Source organism: Heterocephalus glaber, unplaced genomic scaffold (assembly GCF_053883595.1).
Source record: "Heterocephalus glaber isolate CG9 unplaced genomic scaffold, H.glaber_assembly_v1.0 deba00001564, whole genome shotgun sequence".
Lineage (NCBI taxonomy): Eukaryota > Metazoa > Chordata > Mammalia > Rodentia > Bathyergidae > Heterocephalus > Heterocephalus glaber.
The window spans coordinates 13,342,405-13,370,123 of NW_028258351.1; the positions used below are offsets into that span (position 1 = coordinate 13,342,405).

At 43.0% G+C, this 27,719-nt stretch overlaps 1 protein-coding gene across 1 annotated transcript; it reads right to left on the minus strand.

The window, feature by feature from the left end:
* Positions 1 to 3,216: 3,216 nt before the first annotated feature.
* Positions 3,217 to 26,921, minus strand: Crk (CRK proto-oncogene, adaptor protein). Its single transcript, XM_004857116.4, has 3 exons — positions 26,537 to 26,921; positions 13,018 to 13,553; positions 3,217 to 5,818 (listed from the first exon to the last, which is right to left on the minus strand). Exons 1-3 carry the CDS (start codon positions 26,775 to 26,777, stop codon positions 5,681 to 5,683), a joined length of 915 nt encoding a protein of 304 aa, XP_004857173.1. The 5' UTR covers positions 26,778 to 26,921; the 3' UTR covers positions 3,217 to 5,680.
* Positions 26,922 to 27,719: the final 798 nt, after the last annotated feature.

A 27,719-nucleotide genomic window follows, 5' to 3' on the forward strand; every position in this document is an offset into this window, starting at 1 on the left:
GGGGTGGTGGGAGGAATGTTGTAATTTGATGAAGAGTTTTGGTCAATGAAGCACCCAAACCCCCATGGCCATACAACAGCCAAGAAAATATGGAGTCAAAACTCCTTGGGGAGGGCTGGGGATTTAGCTCAGTGGTCTTGCCGCCCACTGCACAAGCACAAGGACCTGAGTTCCATCCCCGGTACCACCAAAACAACAACAAAAAAACCTCCTTGAGGATATTGGATGAGTATTTTGTATTAAAGCAGCCCTTTTCTGTAGTACTAGGGATCGAACCCAAAGCCTCACACTGAACTCAATCCCCAGCCTTTTTTTCCTTTTTTAAAATTTGCAACAGGTGTGGTGGCATACTTGGGAGGCTGATGCAGGAGGATCACTGTGAGTTTTGAGGCCAGCCTGGGGTACACAGTGAGACCTTGTCTCAAAAAATCAAAAATAAATAAATAAATTTAAAAGTTACAAAAAAAAAAAAAGTGCCAGGGAAGTACCTCAGCAGCACTGTGCCTGCCTGGCAAGCATAATGTCCTGAGTCCCATCACCAGTACTGGAAAAATACATACATACATACATACATACATACATACATACATACAGGACAGGTTCTCATTAAATTGCTCAGGTTGGCCTCAAACTTGCAATCCTCCTGCCTCAGCCTCTTAAGTAGCTGGCATTACAGGTGTATGCCACGGAGCCTAGCCTAAAATAGCCCCTTTCTTTGAAATTAGAGGTATCCTTGGGTTCATGTGTACTCTCAATACAGTCAGGGAATGATGAACAAGGACAAGCTATGGCTCCCGTGAAGACAACCTTTGGACATAGTGGCAACACTAGGCAAGGAAGTCAAAGCTATCCCAGGAAGCCCAGCTACCAAGGGTATTGGGAATCCATGGCCATGTTGGAGGTGGAGGGCTCAGCAGCACTGGGGCAGCATGGGAACCTGCACAAATGGCCAAGCAACTCCAGGAAACTCAATCATGCAGTACATAAAACTAGAGGTCAGCCCAGAGGTATCCAACAGCTCTCTGTACCTTTATAGAGCACCAAGCTCATCTTCCACTCTCAGCACTTTCGTAGCAAGAAGGCAAAAAGAGAGAGGATCCCACTTTCCTAGCTCCCTTCCTGGTTCCCACTGAGAACCTCTGGGCAGTCACCTGCCCCAGGCTAAATGAAATTGGCCTAGAAACTCCATAAAATTTCCCCACAGGGAACAGGAAACTGAATGATTCTGTCTCCACAAGTTTTTTTTTTTTTTTTCCCCTGGTACCAGGGAGCGAACACAGGACCTTGCACTTACTGAGCTAAATCCCCAGCCCTCCACAAGTTTCTTCTTCCATCTCAAGGAAGCTGAATGTCCAAAATCTGATTCAATGCAAGAGGAAAGCTGATTTGACAGTGTTTCTTTCAATATTTAGTCAACACTTGATGGTCCCACTTTACTAGGATTCAACACAGGTCTAAAATCTATGCAAATCAGGCCAACCAAGGAAACGCTAAAAGAATCCCCTTGACCAAAAGCCAGCTGAGTGTACATTCTTTCTGCCTATATTCTTCCTGTACTTCTCAAACACGCTTTTGAACTTGGTTGCCTTTTGTTTTTGTGCTGCTGGGGATTGAACCCAGGGACTAGTGCACGCTAGCCAAATTAATTATCATGAGGTATATCCCCAGCTCTTATCTTTTTTTTTTTTTTGAGACAGGATCTATGTAGGCCAGGTTGGGCTCAAACTCATGGCAATTCTCCCGCCTCAGACTTCTGAATGCTGGGATTATAGGCATGTGCCGCCATACCTGGCTCCCAGTTCTTAAACTTTTTTTTTTGGTACCAGGGATCAAACTCGGGTCCTTGAGCTTGCAAGGCAGGTGGCGGAACCACTGAGCTAAATCCCTGGCCCTTAAACTTTTCTTCTTGATGAGTAGTTTTCCTCCTACTTTCTCCATTTCTTCAGAACATGAGTAGCTCCAAATTCTTAGGCCCCCACTAAATAGAAAATTGGAACTATTTTTACATTTTCTCTTATGGAGATATCCTCTTCACTTCTGTATGGGTAAAATTTCATCTGAAGGTCAGGGTCAAAAATATGAATCATTATGAGCAGTCCAGACTGAAGGAGTCCAACACTCAACATATTAAAAGGTTCTGGCAGTTTGACAAAAAGCTGAAACACTTAATCACCTCTTGTTAAGCTTATGTATGCCAAAGTTGGATCCCTTTTTGGTAATTCTCCTTATTTAACTTTGGGTTGACATACTACAATTTCCATAGTAGTAACTGGATGTTGTACTTTGAGTCGATGGCAGAATGATGTGTAAGTAACAAAGAGCTGGGTGTGGTAATAGACGTCTGCAATCCAGCACTTGGGGATAACTAAGGCAGGATTGCCACGAGTTCAAGACCAGCCTGGACTACATATCAAGACCTTATCTCAAAACAAAAACAAAAACCAGGCAAAGTCTGTACTTTTTATTTTAAAACTTCACCACCCACAGGCCACAAATGATAGTGTATAGTATCAACCTTTTAGGGGTACACATGCACACTTGTGTGTCTCTATACATGGCTTAAAAGGATAGCAAGAACACAATGTTTACTTTTTTTGGTTGTCATTTCCAGTATTACCTAATCTGAGCATGTGGTATTTACATTAAAAAGTAGAAATTAACTGGGTAACTACACCAAAATTTTAAAGACTTAGTGCCTAACATCCAAATCTCTCTATAAATCCCCCACCATAGCCTTACCTTCTTATGCCCACATATATCCATTTCTGGACAAGTCTGTTGTCTTTCAATAAAATTTCAATTTCCAAATCTTTATATACAGAATGATTTTCCTTATGTTCCCCTTAAATCATTATTTCATGATTTCTGGAGACCCTTTAAAATATTACCGGTGATTAATCCCACCTTGTAAAAAATTTATTTTTTAGTTTTCTGAGATGGTCTTGCTAAGTAGTTTGGGCTGGTCTTGAACTATGTATCCCAGGCCATCCTCAAACTTGTGGGAATCCTCCTGCCTCAGCCTCCCGAGGACTGAGATTACAGGCATGCATTGGCACATCCAACTTAATCCCACATTAAGAAACATCCAAAGTGTATATAATTGTTTATTTGATGTGATTATTCATGGGGTAGTGAGGACCTCCCTAAGAAAAAAGATATAGTTCTCCTGTGACAAATATTCAAAGATTACTTTCTCAAAAAGATCACCAAGCCAAACATTTGGCCATATTTTTATTTACTACATATACTATAAACATATACAATACATGCTACAAAAAAATTTTTAAATTTAACTGTCAAGAAAGTGTATAGTGTTATAATACAATGGCACATGTTCATATTTTATTTCAAATTGGTTTGCTTATCACCCATTTCAAGCCATTAATAGTGAAACGTTACTTGTGGATAATTAAAAATTATCTATTTGCATTATTAACAATAAACAATTCCAACAAATTAATAAGAATTAACCATGTCAAATATTAGTATCCAAAAAATGGGTTTTTGCAGAAATGATTATATAAAATATAGCAGCCAATTTCAGTTCACTTTGCTCTGTGACAATGTAAATATGCCCTTGAATAGTATTCTAGCATTTGCATTTTTGGAAGATATTTGTAAGAAGTCCTTTGATTTCTTGAGGTCCAATTATTTGCCACACCCAGCCAAATCCAGCCCAACATTTCATATGATGGCTCTAGACAATCCAAACAGAATTGAGGAATTCTTATCATTTGGGCAGAGCTGCATGTTCCACTAATATTGCATATGATGAAAACAGACATCACAAGCCAATGAAGTCAAAGGCAAAGGAAAATACAAACATTCAAACCAGCTGGAATAAGGGTCTTCTACAAATATTTTAGATGCCATACTTTCAGGAAGACAGGATTTAATGTGTATCTAGATTTTACAGTATCTATGCTAACTGAAAATTTAACAAAGTAGTCAGATGGAATTATGTTGAATACTGCAATCTGTTCATTCAACATTATTCAGCACCATGTGCATAGCAGCACTGTGCTAACATTTTAAAAGTTTAGTATTAATGTTTCATCAAGCATTACCTTAGTGTGAGGTAAAAATAAATTAGCGTCAACTCATTAGTCGCCTGTGATGATGTATGTAATCCTGTGCCAGTTGGCTTTCCTGGGCCAAGCAACAAACTTCTGCACTCCCCCATTCACTCACACACATCTGCACACTGACTGCATGCCAGGCAATGTGCTAGTCACTGCAATACCATGATTTGGTATATGTTCAGAGAATGCAAATTTATCATATTAACCTATGTAGGACAATTAAAAAGTTACGTTATTTTTAAAAATGAGGTCCAACGCAAAATATAAATTGTTTCTATTTGTCATACTACACCAGAGACCAATAAGTGCTTTTATCAACTGGGAACTAACTTTGTACATTTCACGTTATAGCCTAAACAGCCAAGATCATTTTTGGTCTCATAGGTCTATTCTTTGGAGCACCTGACCCCAAATAAACCATTCTATACTCAAAAAGGTTTGTAAACTAAACCGAATATAAAGAAAATGAGCCAAAAATGAAGGCAGTTTATGATGTAATATACTTCAAGCACTATTTTGGCCATGTAAAATGAATACTACATAAGCAATTCATGATTGGTTCACACATTTTTCAAAGCACTAACCCTACCCCCAAACTCATGTAATTGTAACTTGCCTTTTATACAAGTTGCACATAATGCAGAGGGCAGAATTTGACCCTGAAACCTTCCATGGAATATTACAAGTCATTGGTCCTTCCACTCCAAGCAGAGTCTGAGAATTCTGAGTCTCCTATTAGGATAACGGCACTCAGGAGAAACGGCCCTGCTGGATCCCATCAGCCATGAATCTCGTCAGCTGCTGTAGCCGTGTGAATTCACTACTGACCCCTTGGGGGAAGGCAGAGAGCTGGAGCTTGGCTGTCCACTTAGTGAATCCAATACTGGCTTAAAGCTATGCACTGAATAAAGTGCCCGCACATCCTGTTTATCATCTGGAATGAAAATATACACTGTCTTAAGAATTAGTCTACTTGTAGGTCTGAGGGAAAAGAATGACAAAGTTTGAAAGAATCCCAAGAAAGAATATGAAGCACTGACTGGGAAGGAAGACAAATGCCTCTAGTAGTGTTCTCAGAATTCTCAGGATTTGAAATGTCAGAATGAGTCATACAATGGTCATGATCCATAAATGAAAAAGCAATCCCACTGGGCACTATTCACACGGTGCATGATTACTTCATGAGGGTGGAAGGGAACAGTCTACTGCCATTTGATAGTACGGTTTCAGAATGAAAACAAAACGACTAGGTAAATCAGGGTAAGCAGTGTGTAACAGTCCTCTCCTGTCCATCAGTTTTCCACAGGTTGATCTGCATTGCCTGAGAAAGGAGGCAAGTCACCTATCTCTTCTGATACAGGCATGGTCTCCACCACCTAAAATTGACAACTCAGAAATTAACCACACAAGCCCTCCAGTTTCGTACCCTGAATATGTGAAATTAGAATGGAGTTCACTCTAAAAAGGATCACAGGTAACAACAGAATGCTTATATTTAACTAGACTGCTTTTGACACCTGTAGAAAATTGTATAGATGGCAATAGAAAAAAAAAAAGATTGTTCCCATCTGTCAGCAAAATTGTTTGTTGAGCTATACTCAGCTGAAGTCCTCATCAGGATTCTGTTGATCCAGCAGACGGACATGTGTGAATGGGAAGTGACCTCGTTTGCCATTACACTCCCCTTCCCACTGACCACTCACATTAATCTTCGTAACCTTTACCAGCTCACCGACCTGCAGGAGGAGAATAAGGAGAGTACTTTATTTCCAGTTAAGAATGAATGCTGAAAAACTCCATTCTCTCTGACATACCCTGCCCATGTGATTGCTCCAGGGCTGAAGTTACAGAAATGACTAACCACTACCTCCCCAGCCCAGCCACCAGACTGATTACTTGTTAATACAGGCAGAAGGCAGAAGTGTTTTTAGCAGTGCAGAAAAACAGAGTGGAAAGGACCCTAGAAACTACACTTTTTGGAAAATGCAATGTTTCTATTTAAGCAATGGAATCCTAAGTGAACTAGTACTACTTTTCTTTTTTTTTTTGGTACCGGGGATTGAACTCAGGACCTTGCGCTTTCAAGGCAGGCGGTGGCCCCACTGAGCTAAATCCCCAGCCCCAGTACTCCTTTTCTTTGTCCCCACTACTCTCAGCTTCCTGCCTGCCCTACAGGGCCCTAGCTACGAGGAAGAAGCCTTGCCCCCTCCCTGGCATACAAGGGAACAATCCCCCAGCTCACTCTTGCACAAACATCTTGGCCTGCTACCATTTGCACTGCAGAAAGCAATCATGATAAGCAACTTCATTTGGCCCCAGAAAATGAACTACAGTGGAGCCTTGACTTAACTTTATTGGTTCTCGAGGGCTGTTTGTAACTAAGTCAATACAGCTGAGATCTGGATATTTACTTGGGTACATGCCATCGAAAACAAGAGGCAGATGAAGCTTCCATTAACCTAATTTACCCAAGTTGTTCATATGTCAGGCCAGTCATAATTTGAGGGTCCACAGGTGTTCCTTTACCTTCTGACCAAGGCAAGCCTTTTCCACTTGGGCAGGTATAGACCAAAACTCTAAATTTGATCAATTCCCTGCAAGCCCCTACCTACCATCTTCCCCATACATACCTATGACCACAGTTTAGCCTTCAACAACACAGGTTCAAAACTACCCAACGAGGAAGGGCCAGGGATTTAGCTCAGTGGTTCCACCACCTGCCTCGAAAGTGCAAGGTCCCGAGTTCGATCCCCAGTACCAAAATACAGGTATTATAAATAAAATAAATTTTAAAAAATACCCAATGAGGGACCAAAAAAAAAAAAAAAATCAATCAATAATCATATTTTCACTTCTGTTTACAAACACTTTTTTTGTGCTGGTGTGATGGCACACACCTGTAATCCCAGTACTTGGAAGGCTGAGGCAGGAGGATCACTGTGAGTTCGGGGCTGGCCAGACTGAATTACATAGTGAGACCTTGTCTTTTTTTTGAGACCCTGTCTTAGAACAACAACAATAACAACAACAACAACAACACACACACACACACGACTCCAAGACTCCAAGAGGGCTGGGGTTGTGCTCAGTGTCGCCATGCTTGCCTGGCAAGCACAAGGTCCTGAGTTCAATCCCTGGTAAAGAGAGAGAGAAAAAGAAAAAAAAAAAAAAAAAAAGACTCAGGGCCCAGGATTTAGCTCAGTGGTTTCGCCGCCTGCTGCGCAAGCGCAAAGACCGGAGTTCAATCTCCGGTACCAAAAAAAAAAAAGACTCAAAGATGAAATTTTTTGTTTCTTGAGACAGTGTCTCCCTATGTAGTTGAGGCTGGCCTTGAACTCACAGTGATCCTCCTGCCTCAGGCTTCCAAATGCTGGGATCATGTTTTTTTGGTATCGGGGATCAAACTCAAGTCCTTGCGCTTGTGAGGCAGGCATCAGAACCACTGAGCTAAATCCCCGGCCCACTGGGATTATGAAAATAGATTCACCCTGTGGCAAAGTGCTGAAGAATAGTGAGACAAAGCCCCAGAAGTCACTGGACTAAAGAGCCTCATGACCATCCTTTAATCATTAGCATTTGAGAACTGAGCACTTAAGTGGCTTGTAAGCATCCTGTTCCTCTGGTTTCATGAAATCAATAACTATTTATTGGAGGATTTTTTTTTTTGGTATGGGGATGGAACTCGGGACCTTGTGCTTGCAAGGCAGGCAGCAGAACCACAGAGCTAAATCCCCGCTCCTACTGTAGAATATTTTATTCAGATTATTTTCTTTCTTCCTTTTTCATTTGAGACAGGGTCTCCCTATGTAGTCCAGGCTGGCCTTGAACTCATGATAATCCTGCCTCAGCCTCCCAAGTGCTAGGATTACAGGCGTGTACCATCACAAGCAGCCTCAACTATTATTTTCATTTTCTTTTTTCAGAAATTTTTTTTTTTTTTTGGTACCGGGGATTGAACTCGAGACCTTGCGCTTGTGAGACAGGCAGCAGAACCACTGAGCTAAATCCCTGGGCCTTCATTTTCTTTTTTGGTATCATGGAACAAACCCAGGGACGGTCTACTACTAAGCTACATTCCCAGCCCTTTTTGAGACAAGGTTTTGCTAAATTCCCAGGCTGGCCTTGAACTTATGTTCTTCCTGCCTCATCCCCCCCAGAGTGCTGGTATTACAGGTGCACCACCAAGCCTGGCTCAAATTATATTCTAATCTTCACAATAACCCTGCAAGATAGGAACTCTTAATTTTACAGATAAGAAAATGGAAGTTCAACAATTACATGATAACTGAGATCATATCGCCAGTGATTTCAGCTCAGAACTATCTGGCTGTAAAGCCCTTTCTTTCTCTCTCTCTTTTTTTTTTTTGGTGATACTATGGGTTGAACCCAGGGCCTTCACACTGAGCTACAACTTCAACCCTTATTTATTTATTTATGTATTTATTTATTGGTACCGGGGATCAAACTTGGGTCCTTGCGCTTGTGCAGCAGGCTAAATCCCTGGCCCCCATTTTTTATTGAGACAGGGTCTCAATAAGTTGTTAAATTGCCCAAACTGGGTTTAAATTTGCAATCCTCCCACTTCAGCCTCCCAGAGTAGTGGGATTACAGGTGTCCGTCACCTTACCCAGCTCCACTTAAACTCTATCACACTTTCAAATTATGCTCTGGATCCTAGGGGTTCCTTAATGTCTCTAGGGGTCCGGGGATTTAGCTCAGTGTCACTGTGCCTGCCTGGCAAGGGCAAGGTCCTCAGTTCAATCCCTGGTACCAAAAAAATGTCTCTAGGCCAACTATTATCCAAAACCAACTCAAGTCCAGGCTCAGAGCCTCCTCTAGAACCAGCCTGACTGTTCTCCTGGGGGAAACAGCTTGCACAATGGGCTGTAATTTTTTTTTTTTCTTGTTGAGACAGTCTCACTATGTCATTCAGCCTGGCTCTGAACTCTCAGCAACCCTCCTGGCTCAGCCTCCCAAGTGCTGGGACTACAGGTGTGTGCCACCACGCCCAGCTCTCAGCCACCTTTTTTTTCTTGTTTCTTTATTTTTTTATTTTTTTGGTATCGGGGATCAAACTCGGGACCTTGCGCTTGTGAGGCAGGCGCCGGAACCACTGAGCTAAATCCCCAGCCCCTTTCTTCTTTCTTTAAAACAGGGTTTCACTATATTGTTTAGGCTGGTCTTGCACTTATTATGTAGCCAAGGCTGGCCTTGAACTCATGATCTTCCTCCCTCACCCTGAGACATTAGGGTGCTGTGAACCAAGAAAATTTCCAACCTATGTCCTACACTGTTGTGCTGACAATGAGTTCCCCCAAAGTAGAGACATTTAAACAGACATTAAGGCAGATCTGGAGTAAGAGCCTGTCTCAAAAACACTACCACCACCACCACCACATCTTTGTAAAGATACTAAAGGCTTTAATGCCTGAGAGTCTGAGAGCCAGTTCTGTTACTTCCAACCTCCATTCCTAATGCAATTCTGAAGATACCCAACGAAAATGCATGGGCAAGTAGATATTTATTTCAATGAATAACATAGAAATTTCTTTCTTTAGCCAGGGATTTAGCTCAGTGGTTCCACCACCTGCCTCAAAAGTGCAAGGTCCCAAGTTTGATCCCCGGTACCAAACAAACAAACAAGACAGGATCTCACTATGTACTTCAGGCTGACCTTGAACACCCTATGTGCCTAGGCTGACCTCCAACCTGTGCCAATCCTTCTGCCTCAGCGTTCCAAGGGCTGGGAATGTAGGCATGCGCTACCATGCTTGGCTAGTACAGAAATTTAAGTGCTACTGTTTCAGAAAAAGACAACTGGATAAATCAAACGCTTGCTACTCGTATCCCCATACCATCCAATTTCATATTTTTGAGATATCAAAAGCAAAGGCAGAGGGTCCTTATTTCAACATTACATACACAGGTCAAGAAGCTGAAACACAAGAGTTCCACATGCAGAGGTGTGTAGTCACTGAACCATCACCAAGGTCTTGAAGCACTTTATACCTTCCCTATGTGTACTGAAGCCTTAGAATACTCACATAATCTTAATTCTTCCCTATTGAAGGCAAAATGCCAGGCTTCTGAATCATAGAATGGAAGTTATATAATTGGTGCATTGAAAAAAAAAAAGGATTGTTCTGGAAAAATCTAGAGACACAGAATAAATTTTAACACCTACATTTACAAGATAGGATTTATTATGACACTAGCTTCCAAAATACCATGAAACAAAAAGTTGAAATTTAAAATCAAAAATTGTTAAGTGCCTCTGTACTGTTCTAATGTTAATTTCTATTTCTCCTTCAAAACACTCAGTATGACCCCAGTGCAGTGGCATTATGCCTTTAATCTCAGCATTCTGGGAGGCTGAGGTAGGAAAATAACAAGTTCAAGCCCACCTTAAATGGCACAGCAAGACCTTGTCTCAAAAAAGACTGTCTTGGGACCGGGGATTTAGCTCAGGGGTTCTGCTGCCTGCCTCATAAGCGCAAGGTCCCGAGTTCGATCCCCACTACCAAAAACAAACAAAAAAAGACTGTCTTAAAATAAAAGTTTAAAAAAGGGCTAGGGTATAGCTCAGGAGTAGAGCACATGCTTAACAACTGCAAAGTCCTGGCTTTTAGCCTCTTTCAGTGCTGGGATTACTGATGTGGCCCACCATACTTGGCTATCTAAATTAATTTAATGTCTATCATTTTTACATATTAAATTGTCAGCACATAATGTCTGTCTTATCCATAGTTGTAGTCTTATTGATCAGCCCCCAGAACTACAGTGGGCAAAGGAATAACCCTACCATCTTTATTAGGTAGAGTTAATCTTTCTTTCCACAGCTTTCATCCCTACTAGAGAAATCTGGTGAGTGAAGAAAGAGAAAATATCTAATAATTTATATTCTGATACTCTAGTCACAGAAAATATCCCATTCAGAAAATATCCATCACCTTCCCTCATCTTACAGATTATAGGCATGTGCCACCATGTCTGGCACGAGAAAAGATATTGAATGCTCCCCCTGACCACCCCATCCCAGGAATCTAACTCAGGACCTCGTGCTTACCAGGCAGGTGTGGTGCCACTGGGCTAAATCCCCGGCCCAAACTTTATTTTTTTAAAGCACAGAAACCCTTTCTTCAAAGAACATTTTACAGAGAGCCCAGATTTATAACATAGTTAATAATAGCTGCTTTGAGTTGGGTGTGGCAGCACACACCTGTAATGCCAGCACTGGAGAAGGGGCTAATGCCTGTGTAATCCCATTACTTGGGGAGCCTGATATCTGGCCACCACACCTGGGCAGAGACACTTTTAAAATGATTTTAAAATGTGTGATTTCAAAACACACAAACTCCCAGGTGTGGAGGTGCAGGCCTGTAATCCCAGCACTCAAGAAGCTGAGGCAGGAGGATTGCTGCGAATTCAGGGCCAGCCTGGGCTAGAAAGTGAGTTCAAAGCCAGCCTGAACTACATAACGAGACCCTGTTTCAAAACAAAACAAAATGAAACAAAACAAACATAAACTTTAAAAACACACTTTTGGGCCAGGGATGTAGCTCAGCAGTGCCGTACCTGTCTGGCAAGGTCCTGAGTTCGATTCCCAGGATGGGATGGTCAGGGGGAATTCAATCCCCAGTAACGAAAAAAAAAACCCACACATTTTTTTCAGTCAAACCCAGCAAATTCTACTAAATCACTTGTGTATCCAGTAGCTCAAAAACTAAAAGAAAAACCCAGTAATATTTAAAACCAGTTCAAATAAATCCAAACTCATTGTGAGGACTAACACTCCCACTTAAGCACAGGACAGTTCCTACTCCTAATTATAGCAACTTGACCCAAAGAAAAAACTGACAGAGAAAACATCAACACTTTGACCTCTTCTCTGGTATTTTTTGCTCATGTAACTTCAACCTGTGCCTATGGAAGTCATCTGCCTACATTCTATTCATTATACTAGTAGGTTCTGAAACAAGGGATAACATGTAACTTCTGTAGCGGTTTTAGGCTAACTAGCTCTGCATAACTCAGAAAGGAAAGGAGAAGGGGAATGAAGAAAAGAGGCGTGAGGAACAAAGAGAGGAGTGTAGGAACAAACACAATGGCTGCTCAGAAGGAGGTGGGCTACCAACTAGAGATAAAAGGCAAAAATTAATTCCTTAGAACTGACTTCTTGCCTATAAATTAAACAACATAAACCAAGTAAATCTGGTGCTTCTTGGAATGAAGACTTTCAGTTATGGAGTCTGGATCTCTCTATAACTGTATTCCACTTCACTGTTTCCTTCTGATTTTTTTTCTTTCTGCAGTGCTGAGAATGAAACCCAGCATCTTGTGCATGCTAAATAAGTACCCTACCACTGCGCTTTATCTTTAGCCACCCCCGCATTCCTGACAAACAATTAATACTAAGGAACTTCATATCCCCTAAAGTAGAACAGTTTGCTTTCACTTAAGTACTTTGCTAGAGGCCACTTATACTCAAATCTGTGTGAACCCACCTTCTTTTAGACAATGACAAACAGAAAGCAAAGAAAGAGATTAGAATATAGATGAATAAAAATATTTTAGGTTAATTTCTATAAATTCAGATAGTGTTATTAAAGTAGTCAAAATGTTTAGTATCAGCAAGAGAAAAGTAACTAAGTTTGTTATCCCATCCCAAATGAACTTGATTTTGACAAAGCCTCCCCCCAAAATGTTTAGTAGATCAATCAGAACATTCAGTTATACAGTTTTAAGTTTACTCTTTGCAAGACAGGTTTTCTATAAAGAGAAAACCAACATTAATGCCAAAATCAGTACTTAATAGTTTGACATTTAGAACATCAAAATGCCGTTGCTGTAGTCAGCATTTCTACAAAGCTCTAAGAGGTCTGAAAGGGAGACCCTGTAGCAGATCTCTTCTTTCTACATTTTACACATTATGTACCTCCAAAGCCAAGGCTGTCTTGTCGTAGGCATTAGGGACTCGCTTCTGGATTACCCTGGCATAAATGGGCCCATTCTGGAGGTTAGGGAGCGGAGTGTTGACGCTGGGTTGGGCATAGGGCCCAGGCTCCGGCCCACCCAGTGGCTGTGGGTGGGAACCCTCCTGGTTACCTCCAATCAGAGCCGATACTGAGGCGGAGGAAGGTCTATACTTCTCCACGTAAGGGACTGGAATCATCCCCCTCTTGCCTTCGCTGTCCTCTGCATTCCACCACTGCTCTTCAGGTTTATCCCGGATTCTCAGGATGTCTCCTTTCTTAAAGGGAAGATCTTCTTCATCATTCCCATTAAAGTCAAAGAGGGCTCGCACATACTCTGCCTCCTCCTGCCTGAGAATCACTCCACTACCCTGCCTGGATCTGGAAACCGGTTCTATCAATGTTGTAGTGTCCAAATAGTGAATTTTGTAGAATTCCAGTAAAGCAGGCAAAGAATCAAACTCTTGATCTCCTATTCGGAGTCTGGAGGGATTCACTCCTAGAAAAAACAGAATAAAGTGTTATTTAAAAATGTGCTTTGTAAGTGCAAGGTCCCGAGTTCCATCCCTGGTACCAAAAAACAAAAACAAAAAAACCATAAAGATGTGCTATATTGAAGATGAAATGCAGATTTTAAGCATTTTTCCATACAAGTTTAGTCAATATTTAATCTTGAAAAAATATCCCCTTCTCTTCATAGCAAACCAACATCACACTTTGAAAATGAAACATCCCTGGGAAGAAAGATGTCCATCACCACTGCCCCAGAAAAGGAAGAGAGGACATGACAAACCTAGCCTACTGGGCATGCTCTCACACTAGGTCAAGAAAGCATGATGCATGAGTTTTTCATTCATTCTCCCACTATGCTCTCTTGCTACTCCATTTACAGAATAGCATCAGATTCAGTTTTGTTGCAATCTTCTTTTCAACCTCAGGAAAGTCAGCAAGCTCTCCTGTTTCGTAGGTCCCAGCATCTGCTCCAGGAAGAGGTGGGGAAAGCATGGTATCTACACTGAGCTCATATAATCATTTTCTTTACTTCTAGAATGTACAATTTCAAAGAAGAAAAAGCACTTTAAGACTATTTCTTAAAAATCTTGATTGTTGGGCCGGGGATTTAGCTCAGTGGTGCCGCCGCCTACCTTGCAAGCACAAGGTCCTGAGTTTGATCCCCAGTACCCAAAAACAAACAAACAAACAAAAAAACCCTTAAGATTGTTGACTGATAACTGTAAAAATTTAGAAAAGCCAATAAACTGAAAAAAGAAAAACTAAGGAGCTAATTGATGCTAGGCGTAGTGGCATGTACCTGTAATCCCAGATTTTAGGGAAGCTGAACTATACAGTAAGACCTGTTTGAAAAAAAAAAAAGGGCCGGGGATTTAGCTCAGTGGTTTCACCGCCTGCTGTGCAAGCACAAGGACCAGAGTTCGATCCCTGGTACCAAAAGAAAAAAAAAACAAAACAAACCTGAAGCAGGATGTGGGGGTGCATGCCTGTAATTCAACTTGAGAGGCTGAGGCAGGAGGATCACTGAGATTTTGAAGCCAGCCTGGGCTACACAGTGGGTTCAAGGCCAGCCTGAACTACATAGTGAGACCCTGTCTCAAAAAAAGACCACTGTGTTCTCTCTTGCATGGTGGCCCACCATCATGCTGTAGGGTGTACTTCTTTTTCTACTCTTACTTGGTCCAAACTCACTCTGCAAAACCTGTTTCTTTTCCTTCCTTTAATAAAACTGTGCTATTGTTAAAAAAAAAGTTAATTTCTGATTGATTGATTGATTGCAGTATCAGGGATTGAACCCAGGGACTTTATGCTGAGCTGTATCACTACCCCTTTTTTGAGGCAAGCTATCACTATGTCACTCAATAATTGTCCAGGCTGGGCTGAAATTTGCAATCCTGTCACAATCTCAGAATGCTGAACACATCTGGCTTTAAAAATCAATTTTAACCAGGGATTTAGCTCAGTGGCACCGCGCCTGTCTCGAAAGCACAAGGTCCTGAGTTTGATCCTTAGTACAAAAAAAACAAAAACAATTTTAAGCCAGGTATGGTGGTGCACGTCCGTGATCCCAATGCTTGGGAGGCCGAGAAAGGAGGATCACTGCAAGTTAAAGGCCAGCCTGTGCTACATAGCAAATTGAGGACCAGCATGAGCTACAGATAGATCCTGTCTCAAAAAACAAAATAAATTTTAAGGTCTTCATTTAAAACATGGAAACCAGACTGTTGTTCCCTGTGAAGCAAATAGGTCATGAAAGCACTCACAGTGTGAGGCTAAGGCAGGAGTACTACAAGTTTGAGAGCAGCCTGCGCTACGTAGCAAAACCCTGTCTCAAAAAGACAAAAAAGAGAGCCGGGGATTTAGCTCAGTGGTTCCACCACCTGCCTCACAAGAGGAAGAACCCGAGTTCAATCCCTGGCAAGGAAAAAACAGAGGAAAAAAAAAGGTAAATTGGGGGGCCGGGGATTTAGCTCAGTGTTTTCGCCGCCTGCTGCGCAAGTGCAAGGACCTGAGTTCGATCACCGGTACCAAAAAAAAAAAAAAAAAAAAAAGGTAAATTGGGATGAGTGGTTGGGAAAATAAAGAAAGGTTAAAATAGTCAATCTCTGATAACACAGAATCCAAGAGAAAGGACATAGTAGAAAACTTAAAATTTATTAACAGCCACCTGTGGTGGTGCACACCCATAATCCTAGCCATAATCCCAGCACTCAGGAGGCTGATACAGGAGGATCATCCTAAATTAAGGCCAGCCTGGGCTACATACTGAGTTCACAACCAGCCTGAAGTACACAGTGAGACCCTGTCTCAAAAACACCAAGAAAGGGCCGGGGATTTAGCTCAGTGGTTTCGCCATCTGCTGCACAGGCGCAAGGACCCGAGTTCAATCCCAGGTACCAAAAAAAAAAAAAAAAAACCAAGAAAAAAATATTTCATTAGGATATGAATGTGTGTAGCCTTAGGATAATAAATTAATATATATCACTTTAAATAAGAAATAAAATTTCTTTTTTTTTTTTTTTTGGCACCAGAGATTGAACTCAGGACCTTGTGCTTGCAAGGCAGTTGCAGTGCCACAGTTAAATCTTTGGCCCAGAAATAAAATTTCTACATCAGATGTAGTGGCAAGGTGGCACAATGATTCAGGCCTGTAATCCCTACTGGTTGGGAGGCTGAAGCAAGATTAAATGTCCAGCCGGGCATGGTGGTGCACACCTATAATCCTGAGTTCCATCCCCATACCCTCCTCCCCCCAAAAAATCACCAATAAGGAGAAATGTTATTACTTTTAAAATTTCACCTTTGATCATTTGATGTTTTCATGTTTATTGACTACAACTGATTTTGTTTTTAATTTTTATTAATATATGTTTGTAGTACATAATAATTACATTCTTAAAAAAAAATAATTACATTCTTTGTGGGGACTGTTATTTCTTTGAAAATTACTTGCTTGGTGTTTTTTTTTGTTTTTTTTTTTGGTACCGGGGATCAAACTCAGGTCCTTGCACTCACGTAGCAGATGGCAAAACCAGAGCTAAATCTCCGGCCTGCTTGGTCTTTTTTTGGCAGGGGGTACATGTGGGGTACTAGGGATTAAACCCAGAGGTACTCTACCATGAGTCAAATCCCCAGTCCTTTTTATCATGAGGTAAAGTCTCACTATCCAACCCAGGGTGGCCCTGAACTTGTGATCCTTCTGCCTCAGCCTCTCAAATGGTTGGGATTTCAAGTGTGTGTGTTTTGTTTTGTTCAAGTCCTTTGTTTAGGGAAAACTGTCAACTGCCATTCCTATTACCTCTCCTCCTAAAATGATACTTGTCTTGCCCAATCAAAAATGGTAGTGAATGAGCCTTCTCTAATGAGATCAAGACACAATATAAAGTTGGGGTTTTTTCGCCCCTCGTACTGGGGTTTGCACTGAGCTGCATCCCCAGCCCTTTTCCATTTATTTTTTGTTTTGTTTTCTTTTTTTGTTGTCTTTCCATCTTGTTTTTTTCTAGCTCTTTTTTAAGACAGAGTTTCACTAAGTTGCCCAGGCTGGGCTCAAACTTGTGATCCTCCTAATTCAGCCTCCCAGAGTATTGCCATTACAGGTGTGTACCACCAGGCCCAGCTATACATACCTTATATTGCAAAAAATCCCATCTGGAGAGTTCGTGGCTATAAGCTAAATAAAACAAAGTTAGTAGCTCAAACTCAGGACTGCAGGCTGGCTCTCTAACTTAAGACACTGAGACAGGAGAGCCTGGACTGTTCTTCTAGGGCAAATACTGCTCAGGCACTTTAAAATGTGACCCAAGAGCTCTAAGTACAGGACTGGAGAAATGATTTTGCTTATGACCATACCAGAGCATGGCAAGCTATATTCTGAGTTTCTCTCCACTGAAGTGGCATTATTCAAGTCTCGTGGCCAAAAAGATGCATGGCTACCTCACCCTCCACCAGGCTAATTCAGAATGATCTTTCAGGCCTACAGAGCAAATTTTAAGGTCAGGGTCAGAGTGAGCATAGAGATCTACTCAGCACCGAATGCTCCATGGCAGAGTGGTAGTTGGCCTCACACCAGCAGAGCACCCACAACTTAGCAAATGGTTCTGGTATGCTGGGGATGGTGGTATATGCCTGTAATCCGAGGCAGGAAGATTACAAATTCGAGACCAGCCTGCACAATTTAGCAAGACCCTGTCCTTAAAAAGGGGCAGGCAGGGCCAGGGATTTACCTCAGTGGTTTCGCAGCCTGCTGTGCAAGCTCAAGGACCCGAGTTCGATCCCCAGTACCAAAAAAAAAAAAAAAGGCCGGCAGGGATGTGGCTCAGTGGCAGGGAATCTGCCTAGCATGTGCAAGGTCCTGGGTTGAATCCCCAGTTTTGTACTACCAAAAAAAGGTTTGGGGTCAGCTTGGGCAACAGGCAATTTTGCAAGACCCTGCCTCCAAAATGAAAAAGGAGCTAGGCACAGTGATGTAGACCTGTAATCCCAGCACTCTGGGAGGCTGAGTCAGGAGGATCACAAATTCAAGCCCAACATGGGCAAATTCTGGGGATGTAGCTCAGTGTGAAGGTGTGGGTGGGTTCAATCCCTAGCACCACGAAAAATAAAGGGCTAGGATGTATTTCAGTGGTAGAGCATTTGTCTAGCATATACAACACCCTGGGTTCAATGCCCATTGGAGGCTGGGGGATATTTCTGATCACACCCAGGAAGATAAAACTCCCTTGGTAGTAATGTTTACTGAACTATAAGTTAAGGTACAATAGTGGAAATTTTTACTAGTTGTCCTCTCTTGGGACAGTGACTGGTAGAAAATAAATTGCTCAGAGCAAGGTGTGGTGGTACACACTTGTAATCCCAGCACTAGGGAGGCTGAGGCAGCAGGATTGCCATGAGTTCAAGGCCTGCCTGGGCTACATAGCAAGACCCTGTCTCAAAAAAAAAAAAATGAAAAAGAAAAGAAAATGTGCTTGGTATTACATCTTCTTTTTCTGTTTTGTTTTTTGGTACCGGAGATTGAACTCGGGTCCTTGTGCTTGTGGGGCAGGTGGTAGAAACACCAAGCTAAATCTTCTTTTTCTTTTTTCTTGTTTTTTGAGATAACTCTCACCATGTTGCCTAGGTTGGTCTCAAATTTCTGGGTTCTAGTGATCCTCCCAAGGGTGAAGACGACTGGGACTACAGGTACATATCACCATGATCAGTGTTATATAGTTATTATTCTTAACACACGTAAGTTTAATGAGGGGAAAAATGCTAAGTGAAAATCTGTTCCCAACTTTGAAAAGCTTACAGCATAGTGAGATACATAGGTGCTTAGTGTGTTGGTAACCAAGGAGCAAAGTAGTATGTGTTAGGAAGACATTCCTTCACCTGACATATTAATAGATGTGTTCCTCCAAAATCTAGTAGCAGTAACAACAAACTGTGTCCTGAGATACAATAAAAGAGCAACTCTACTCCTGAACATGTCCAAGGCATTCTGTTCACTCTAAGAAGTAACACAACCACTCCCTGTCATCCATTGTTATGGTTCCTCTATTACTCTGATAGGCCAAGTGAAGTATGTTTTTTGGGTAAAGAAGGGGGCTAACAGAATAGGATTACTAACCCAGCCAAGTTCCTTGGCAAGATCAATGCAAAAAAAACTGGCAAAAAAAAAAAAAAAAAAAACCCTGGCAGATTATCTAGCACAAAAGCTAAGAAGCACTGGGCTGGGGATGTAGCTCAGTGGCGCCACTCCTGCCTGGCAAGCACAAGGACCTGAGTTCGATTCCCAGTACCGACTGAGAAAGAAAAAAAAAAAGCTAAGAAGCAGCTTTAATTCTTTTATTCTAATGGTGCATGGTGTGATGGGGGGGGATTGATATTCCCAACAGACAGAAATAGAAGCAAAACACCAAGGGAAACCTTGATATACTTTACCCATAAATTATCCTTCTAAGCTATTAACACTATAATAATTCCACAAAGGAATGCCTGGTTTTGTGTACTGCTGGGCAGTCAGATGTATGGGGCAATCAAGCTTCATTGATCCAAACTCCAGAAAGGAAGGGGAAAGAACATACATAAGTTCCAGATAAGCCCAAAGCTTACCACAGCTATGTGTTCCAGCTCCTTTCCCCTCCTTCATCTCCTTCTAACCACAAAAAGCCAAAGGCAGGAAACAGAAGGGCGGGAAAGGAAGGAGATACAGTCAGTGAGTCTAGAGGACAAAACCAACAGAATTCTGTAGTGATCTGGGACTTTGAAATCCTCACTGACATACTCTACATTAAACCTGGGCTAGATTCTGAATAGACAGTTCTGACTCAATACATTCAGAAATCAAACTCAACGCAGTTGGTCATTTCTTTTCCTTTTTTGGGGGGGGGGGCGTGTTGAGACAGGGTCTCACTATGTAGTTTACACTGGCCAGTTTCCCTGTACCTGCTCAACCATTACTTCTAAGCATCTCGGCTTAGACTACAACAGTTTTTACAATGTCACCCCGAGGAACACCTGTGGGGACTTTAGGCTAAAACAGGCCAGTTACTTCTGGCAAGGTACCACCACCGCTGTGGCATTACCAAGCTCTCCTGTAGCGCACACTAATTTTTTTCTCTTTTTTGGCACCATTGAGAATTGAACCCAGGACCTTTGGACTGATCTTCATCTCCAGACCTCTTTACTGTTTTGAGAAATGGTTTTGCTAAATTGTCCAGGCAGGACTCAAACTTGCCATCCTTCTGCTTCAGCCTCCCAGTGTGCTGGAAGTACAGGGATGTGCCACCACTCCGGGCTATACAGTTCTTTTTCCTTTCCTTTATTCCCAGTCCATCTCTTCTTCCTCTACTGCCTATGGTATTTACAGAAGCTGTTTAAATGACACCACTTGCTTAATACAAAGGGCTAAAAGGCCACAGACTTCTGAGGAGAGATCCTAAAGATGTACAAAATGTATGGTTTCATGGCTGGGGATTTACCTCAGTGGTTCCGCTGCCTGCCTCACAAGGGCAAGGTCCCGAGTTCAATCCCCAGCACCATTAAAAAAAAAACAAAACGAAGGTATGGTTTCAGCCAGGCATGGTGGTGCATGCTTAAACGCCAGCAATTCTGGGAGGCTGAGGTTAAAAGGATTCTAAATTCAAGCCCAGACTGGACAATTTAGGGGCTTAGCAAGACTTCAAAATAAAAAGTGCTGGGGATATAGCTCAGTGTGAAAAGTCCTGAGTTCGAAATAAAATTTTTAAAAATTAAAAAAAAAAGTCCTGAGTTCAATCTTCAGTATGGGTTATATATGTGGATATGCACACATATATGTACATATATGTGATTTCCTTGGCAGAAATCTTCTACAAATGGTAGATATCAGCATGGTACTTTGCAGATTCAGACTGACTTGGTTTACTCTGTCTCTCATTTACTAGCTATGAGTTGTTACCTAAATTTTCTGTGACTCACTCATTTTAGTTTCTATGTTTGTTTCCAGTGCTGGGGGATCAAACTCAGGACCTTGCACTTCCCAGACAGGCAAGGCACCACTGAGCTAAATCCCTGGCTCTCGTTCCAGTTTCTAAAAGTGAAACATCATGGATGATCAATAAAAAGCAAATCCAGGACCGGGGATTAACTCAGCGGTTTTGCCGCTTGCCTCAAAAGTGCAAGGTCCCGAGTTCGATCCTCAGTATCCCCCCCAAAAGCAAATGCAGCTTAATCTTCCTCTCCAATCCTTCAGAAATTTTCAATTTAACCCAAAATGCAGGGTCCATTACAGTTTCCCAAAGATTCCACAGAATCTCAAAATACTTCTCAAAAGTCCTACAGTAAAATAAGTTTGAAAAATCCAGCTCCCTCTTGGGAGGATCATGGAGCAGTTCTGCAGTAAACCCACTTCCTTTTACCATGAGAAGGTTACTTTATGGGTATAAAACCTCTGAGTAACTCACTCAAGAACTCCAGAACCACTGGATGGAGGGATACTCTGATACTGAAGACTAACACATGAAAACCTGTCTGTGAACTACAAAGATGAGAAACAAAACACAGAAGCTGAAGGTAATACAGGGGACAGTAGATAGTCAGCAATCCCACACTACGCAGAGAACCATAGGCTTGGTGCAGCACTACTTTCACGAGAAACCAAATAATCACCACCTCACTTCTGTCCCCACCTCCAAAATGAGGCAAGCATTTATGTTCTCCTCATTCACTAGGGCAAGAGGCAGGCTTTATTTTGAGCACTAAATGCAAGCATCTTCCTATTTTCATTTCCTGGACCTAAGGTCCTTTCACACCTCTTCATGCACCCCACCTCCTGCTACCCCAGCACTATCCCCTAAGTGTGCTGTTTCACCAGTGCTTACCAACTTGCACTCTGCACACCAATGAACATCTCAAGGATAAGAATGGTGTCCCTAGGGCCGGGGATTTTGCTCAGTGGTTCCACTGCCCGCCCTGCAAGTGCAAGGACCCAAGTTCGATCCCTGGTACCAAAAAAAAAAAAAGAATGGTTTCCCATTTTGCTTCAACCACCCTCACACCTCAGTTATGCTCCTAAGGTTAACAAACATATCTTGGATACCTATTCTGTGTTGGGCATATTCCTAATTATTTAATATACTTAAGCTTATTTAATTGTTACAATCAACCCAGGAGGTCAGCACTACTACTTCCCCTCTCAAAGATGACAAAACTGGGCTGGGGATTTAGCTCAGCGGTTCTGTCGCCTGCCTCACAAGCATGAGGTCCTGAGTTCAATCCCCGGTACCAAAAAAAAGATGGCAAAACTTAGGGCCAGGGATTTAGCTCAGTGGCACTAAGCCTGTGCAAGGTCCTGAGTTCAATCCCCAGTACTGGAAAAATAAAAAAAAGATGAGAAAACTGAAGCAGACACAAGTTAAATGACTTGCCTAAAGTTACCTGAGTAGTAAGTGGCAGGTAAAGAAGATTCAAAACCAGGCTCCAGAGCTCAAGCTTGTAACTATGAATAGTAACAATGTATTCAATTTTGTAGACAGTACTGGTCAAGGTCTAGTAGTTCCTCATTGTTCCAAAAGAAAGAAACTAGTAGATCAATTGTCAAAAACCTGCCCCAACCCTAAAAAAAAAATAAAAAAACAAATAATAATAATAAAAAAAGGGCCAGGGATTTTGCTCAGTGGTTCCGCCGCCTGCCTCCAAGCACAAGGTCCCGAGTTCGAGCCCCATACCAAAAAAAAAAATCTGACCTAAGCCTGGCGTGGTGGCCCACTCCTATAAACCCAGCACTCAGAGGCTGAGGCAGGTGGGTCACTGTGAGTTTGAGGCCAGCCTGAACTCCAGTGAGACCAACTGAAAAAAACAAAACAACACAACCTAAACTGCCGCAAGAGGTTCATTTGGATGCCTAACCTGAAAGAATATGACCAGCAGCCCTGCCTAAATTCTTCAATGTAACTCTGGAGCACAGTCAGGGTTGCTCCCAAGCTATGGCAGCAGAGAAGAACTGAAGGAGCTAAAGATCTAACAGAAGTTAAAACAGTTCACTGGAAAATGTTGAATTGCTGGCCTATTCTGTTTCTAAAAACTATACGAGGCCCCAGGATGGTAGCACATCCTTGTAAGCACTCTGGGAGGCTGAGGTGGGAGGACCCTAAGTTCAAGTTCAGCCCTGGCAATTTATTTTTTTTTTTTGGTACCGGGGATACAACTCTGGTCCTTGTACTTATGCGGGACACGGAACCACTGAGCTAAATCCCCAGCCCAAGCCCCAGCAATTTGGCAAAACCTTGTCTTACAAACGTAAAAAAAGGGTGTTCAGGATATAGTTCTGTGTTGTCAATGTCAAGTACCACGAACAAAACAAAACTATACTCAGGGTTATAGGGATGGCTCAATGGTAGTGCACTAGCTTAGCACGCAAGAGGCCCTACATTTAATCTACAACACTGGCCCAGCTGCTGTCTATACAAAATACACAACAAAACCCTAAGCAAAAAGTTTACCTTCCATAACCAGTATACCAACTAAGTTTTTTTTTTTTTAACACTGGGAATCAAACTCAGGACTTTGTGCTCGCCAGGCAGGTGCCAAGTAAGGTGTTTTTTTGTTTTGAGATAGGGTTTTTCTTGCTCTGTAGTTCAGGCTATCCTTTAGCTCACCATGTAGCCCAGGATGGCCTCAAACTCGTGACAACCTGAGTGCTGGGATTACAAGCATGTGCCACCACGCATGGCTTCAAGTAAGGTGTTTTTTTTGGTACCGGGGATCAAACTTGGGACCTTGAGCTTTTGACAGGTGGCAAAACCACTGAGCTAAATCCCCGGCCCTCAAGTAAGGTTTTTAAAAGCCTCTTCATCACTGACTTTAGAGAGCAGATGTGTATTGTCTGTATGCTAAAGCCAGTTTTCTTCTTGCCATCTTTTCCTTTTGGTCTATAAACTGAATCTGGGACCCCAAGGCAGAGGCATTTAGAAGTAAGTGTTGAGGATACAGTCCTTTATTGACACAGTCAGGATTCCAAAGTGATGCCAGAGAAAACAGTATAAAAGGCTCACCTCTCAGGTCAGAATGCTAAGATCAAATTCTGGTTCAGTCACTTACTAGCTACTTGACTTTAAGCAAGTTAGTGACTTTTTTTTTCTGAGACGGTTTTGCTATGTAGTTCAGGCTGACCTCAAACTCACAATGATTCTTCTGCCTCAGCCTCCTGAGTACTGGGTTTACAGGCATGCATCACCACACCTGGTGTTTCTTTTTTTTCTTGAGACAGGGTCCTGCTATTTTTAGTTCAGGAAGGCCTTGAACTATTATGTAGCACAGACTGGGCTCAAACTCCGTAATTCTCCTGCCACAGCTAGGATTACACATGTGTACCACCACTCTTGGCTAAATTATTGAATTTCTGGCTCTCAGCTTCCTTCTCTATAAAATGGAAATATTTTTAGTAAATAGAGATCACAGTACTTCACTCATGGCATTATTACCAACAAAAGTGAGGTAAGGCACATAAAGGTAGTCAGCAAAGTACTTGGCACAGAATAACCAGTCAATAAATGTTAGTTATTAATATTGTATATACCTCTCAAAAACTCAACAAAGTCTTTTGTATGGCTTCAAAAGAAAGAGCTTGATGGAGAGGATAACAAAGATTAAGTAATCATTATATAGCCAGCAAGCGACACAACTGCCCTATACAGAAAATGGGGTCCCACGCAGGTGGAAAATGAGATACAGAACAGAAAACAATGCCCATGATCTTTCCACACCCCATTCACAAACTGTGGCAATCTTCACCTTTTCTCCTGGGCCAATGATGTCAACTCTCATCTGTTTTAAGAAGGTGGAGTTTAACTCCAAGGTAAGGGTTGAGATATAAAATCATAATACCAAGGACTGAAGAAATATGAAACCAGTTAGCTACCATTTCCAAATTTTACAGTCAACAAAACACAAAATTGAGAACTGAATTTCAGTGATAGTCTGCCATTATGATACTGTTTGTAACATAAAACCTCCAAGGTAGCATGAAAGTAATATGTATCTAGGGGCAAATATATGTTTGAGGCAAATATAACCAGATCATTTGGTTTGGGGCAAATACATGTTTCAATGTTTTGAACTAACCAAACTGAGAAAGATACAGGATAATTTGTGAACTTAAAGGACCCTACACTCATTTTTTAAAAAAATTAGTTAACAAGGAGGCTGTTCATCCCATCTTCCTGATTCTAGACAGAGTGAGTAAATCTAAATTAGGACTATCCTACAAGGTCAGGTCTACAAAGACTGGCCCAGGAGACTCATAATTCATATATGAGACTGGCCTAGATAGTGTCTCAGATGGTCAGGAAGAAACATCTTCTACTGGGGAACAGTGAGGAGGTACTAGGGCTCTTGGTGCTGTTAGATACACAGACAATAGTAACCTCAGAATAAGCGCATATATTTCCTTAACATCCCTCAAACAATTCTATTCTTGGGGCCAAGAAGCGATTCCCCAAACAATTCTAAAAGCATCGGTAGGACAGTCACATTTCACTGTTCCTTGACAAGACAACCCAGTAGAGTAATTTAAATTCTTGGGAGGGTCTTCCCAGCAGGCTGTTCCCCACATCCAAAGACTCCAGCCACAACCCCAACTTACTGAGCAAGGAGAGACCCAGAAGTACAAGAATGGCAATATTTAAGCCCAAGGAAAATGAAGTTCCATTCACCTTCAAGAAAGGGATTGTTTCCATTGGTTTATCTCTGGTTTATTTTCAGGGAATAAAAAAATCTAAAAAACCTTTCTTCCACAAAATACTTCTAAAACTAGAATCCTGCTTAATTTCAGTGGACAGTCTTCTAGACAGATATTAGCTCGCTTGGACGGAAACAGGCACCAAAGTATTCTAGGCTGCTCGGAGAAAGCTGTTTTCTAGCATCAAGGCATTTTGTTCACCACCTTCGTCCTCCACAGGGGAAGAGGACAGTAAAAGCATTTTGGAAAAATGCCCAAGAAAGGAAAAAACTGACCGGTTTCCTGAGGGTGTCTCCATCCCTCCCAGCCAGTATGTGGGGACTTCCTACCAAAGGCTACCATGGGAGTATGGCCAAACCCAGCTCTCCAACACTGCAGGAAATGTTTCAAGCCTAACAGCCACTTGTAGGATTACTGGATTCATTCTGGGCACCACTGCCAAGTGATGACCCTGCAGTGCCAACACCCCCTCAGCTCTTTGTCCTCACGTTGCGGGGACCTGCCTTGCCCTGCCCTTGTGCCTGGCTCGGGCGCCAGCCCCACCCTGGGGCCGGAGCAGTTCCCCTTCCCCTGGGCTGTCCTCCCAAGGCACACCCAGCGGCCACGGTCAGCAGCTCCTCCTCCCCCACACGCCCGCGGTTGGTGGGAACTGAGCCTGGGCTCCAGCTCTCTGCCTAAAGCGTGGGGGTCACCTCGCCAGAAGCGGCTGGCTAGGCTTGGGGTTCCGCGGCCCTCAATCCCGTCCGGGGCCTCCCATCCCTTGCGTCCCTCACCGGGCGGAGGCTGAGCGGGCGACGGTGGCACCGGCGGGCGCGGGCCGCTGCTGTTGATGATGTAGTGAGAGACGCGAGAGTTCTCGGAGACGCTGAGCACATAGTCCCCGGGGCTGGTGCTCGAGTCCCGCACCAAGAACACCCCGTGCCGCTGGCCCTGCAACAGCGCCACCGCCTCCTGCCGGCTCAACCGCCCCCAGTACCAGCTGCTCCGCTCCTCTGAGTCGAAATTGCCCGCCATGGCCGCCTTCGTGACTACACGCCGGGCCGCCGCCGCAGCGCGCGCCCCTCCAGTCCCGGCGCCCGCCGCCCAGCGGACCGGCTCCGGTCTCAGCCTCACAGCAGCGCCTGAAATGGCGGCGGCGGCGGCGGGCCTTCCCCACCGGAAGTGACGCACTCCCTGCCCCAGGGAGGCTGCCGGGAAGGGGACCGGCGACCGCCATAGGGAGAAGGGCAAAGGAGACTTCGCTCCTACACTGCGCATGCGGCCTCATGGGCGTCGCCGTCTGGCCCGAAGCAGAACTGCAGAGGAAGGGGAAGCGGAGTCTAGAGCTGAGGAGGCGGAGCTTCAGCCGGCAGTCAGAGATTTGAGTTTTCAGGGTTGGTGTTTGGCGTCCTCTTGACTAGGTTTCAAGTTCCTGAAAGGCCCGAGATTTACAGGTAGGGAATTGAAGTGGAGGGCCGGGGATTTAGCTCCGTGTTTCCGGCGCTTGCTTTGCAAGCACAAGGTCCCGAGTTCAATCCCCGGTACCAAAAAAAAAAAAAAAAAAGAATTGAAGTAGAAACACTCTGGGAGGCTGAGGCAAGAGGATTGCAAATTAGAGCTGAGGCTGGGCTATTTATTTTTGTTTTTCTTGTTTTTTGTTTTGTTTTGTTTTGTTTTTTTCCTTGTTTTTTGTTTTTGATACCGGGGATCGAACTCGGGTCCTTGCGCTTGCGCAGCAGGCGGCAAAACCACTGAGCTAAATCCCCGGCCCTGTTTTTGTTTTTGAGACAGGGTCTCTCTCGCTATGTAGTTCAGTCTGGCTTTGATCTCACTTCGTAGCCCAGGCTGGCCTCCTAATCGCAGCGATCCTCCTCCCTCCGCCTCCTGAGTGCTGGGATTACAGGCCTGCACCGCCACGCCCGGCAGGCTGAGCAATTTAGCGATTTGGCGAGACCTTCCCCGTATCAAAATAAAAAT

What these genes read in the sequence shown, in the direction of transcription:
- Crk (XM_004857116.4), bottom strand. Translation starts at nt 26,777, where the DNA reads ATGGCGGGCAATTTCGACTCAGAGGAGCGGAGCAGCTGGTACTGGGGG. An exon ending in GCCCGCTCAGCCTCCGCCCG is followed by an intron (nt 13,554 to 26,536) that starts GTGAGGGACGCA and finishes TGTTTTTTCTAG; the next exon opens with GAGTGAATCCCTCCAGACTC. An exon ending in AGACAGCCTTGGCTTTGGAG is followed by an intron (nt 5,819 to 13,017) that starts GTACATAATGTG and finishes CTCCTCCTGCAG; the next exon opens with GTCGGTGAGCTGGTAAAGGT.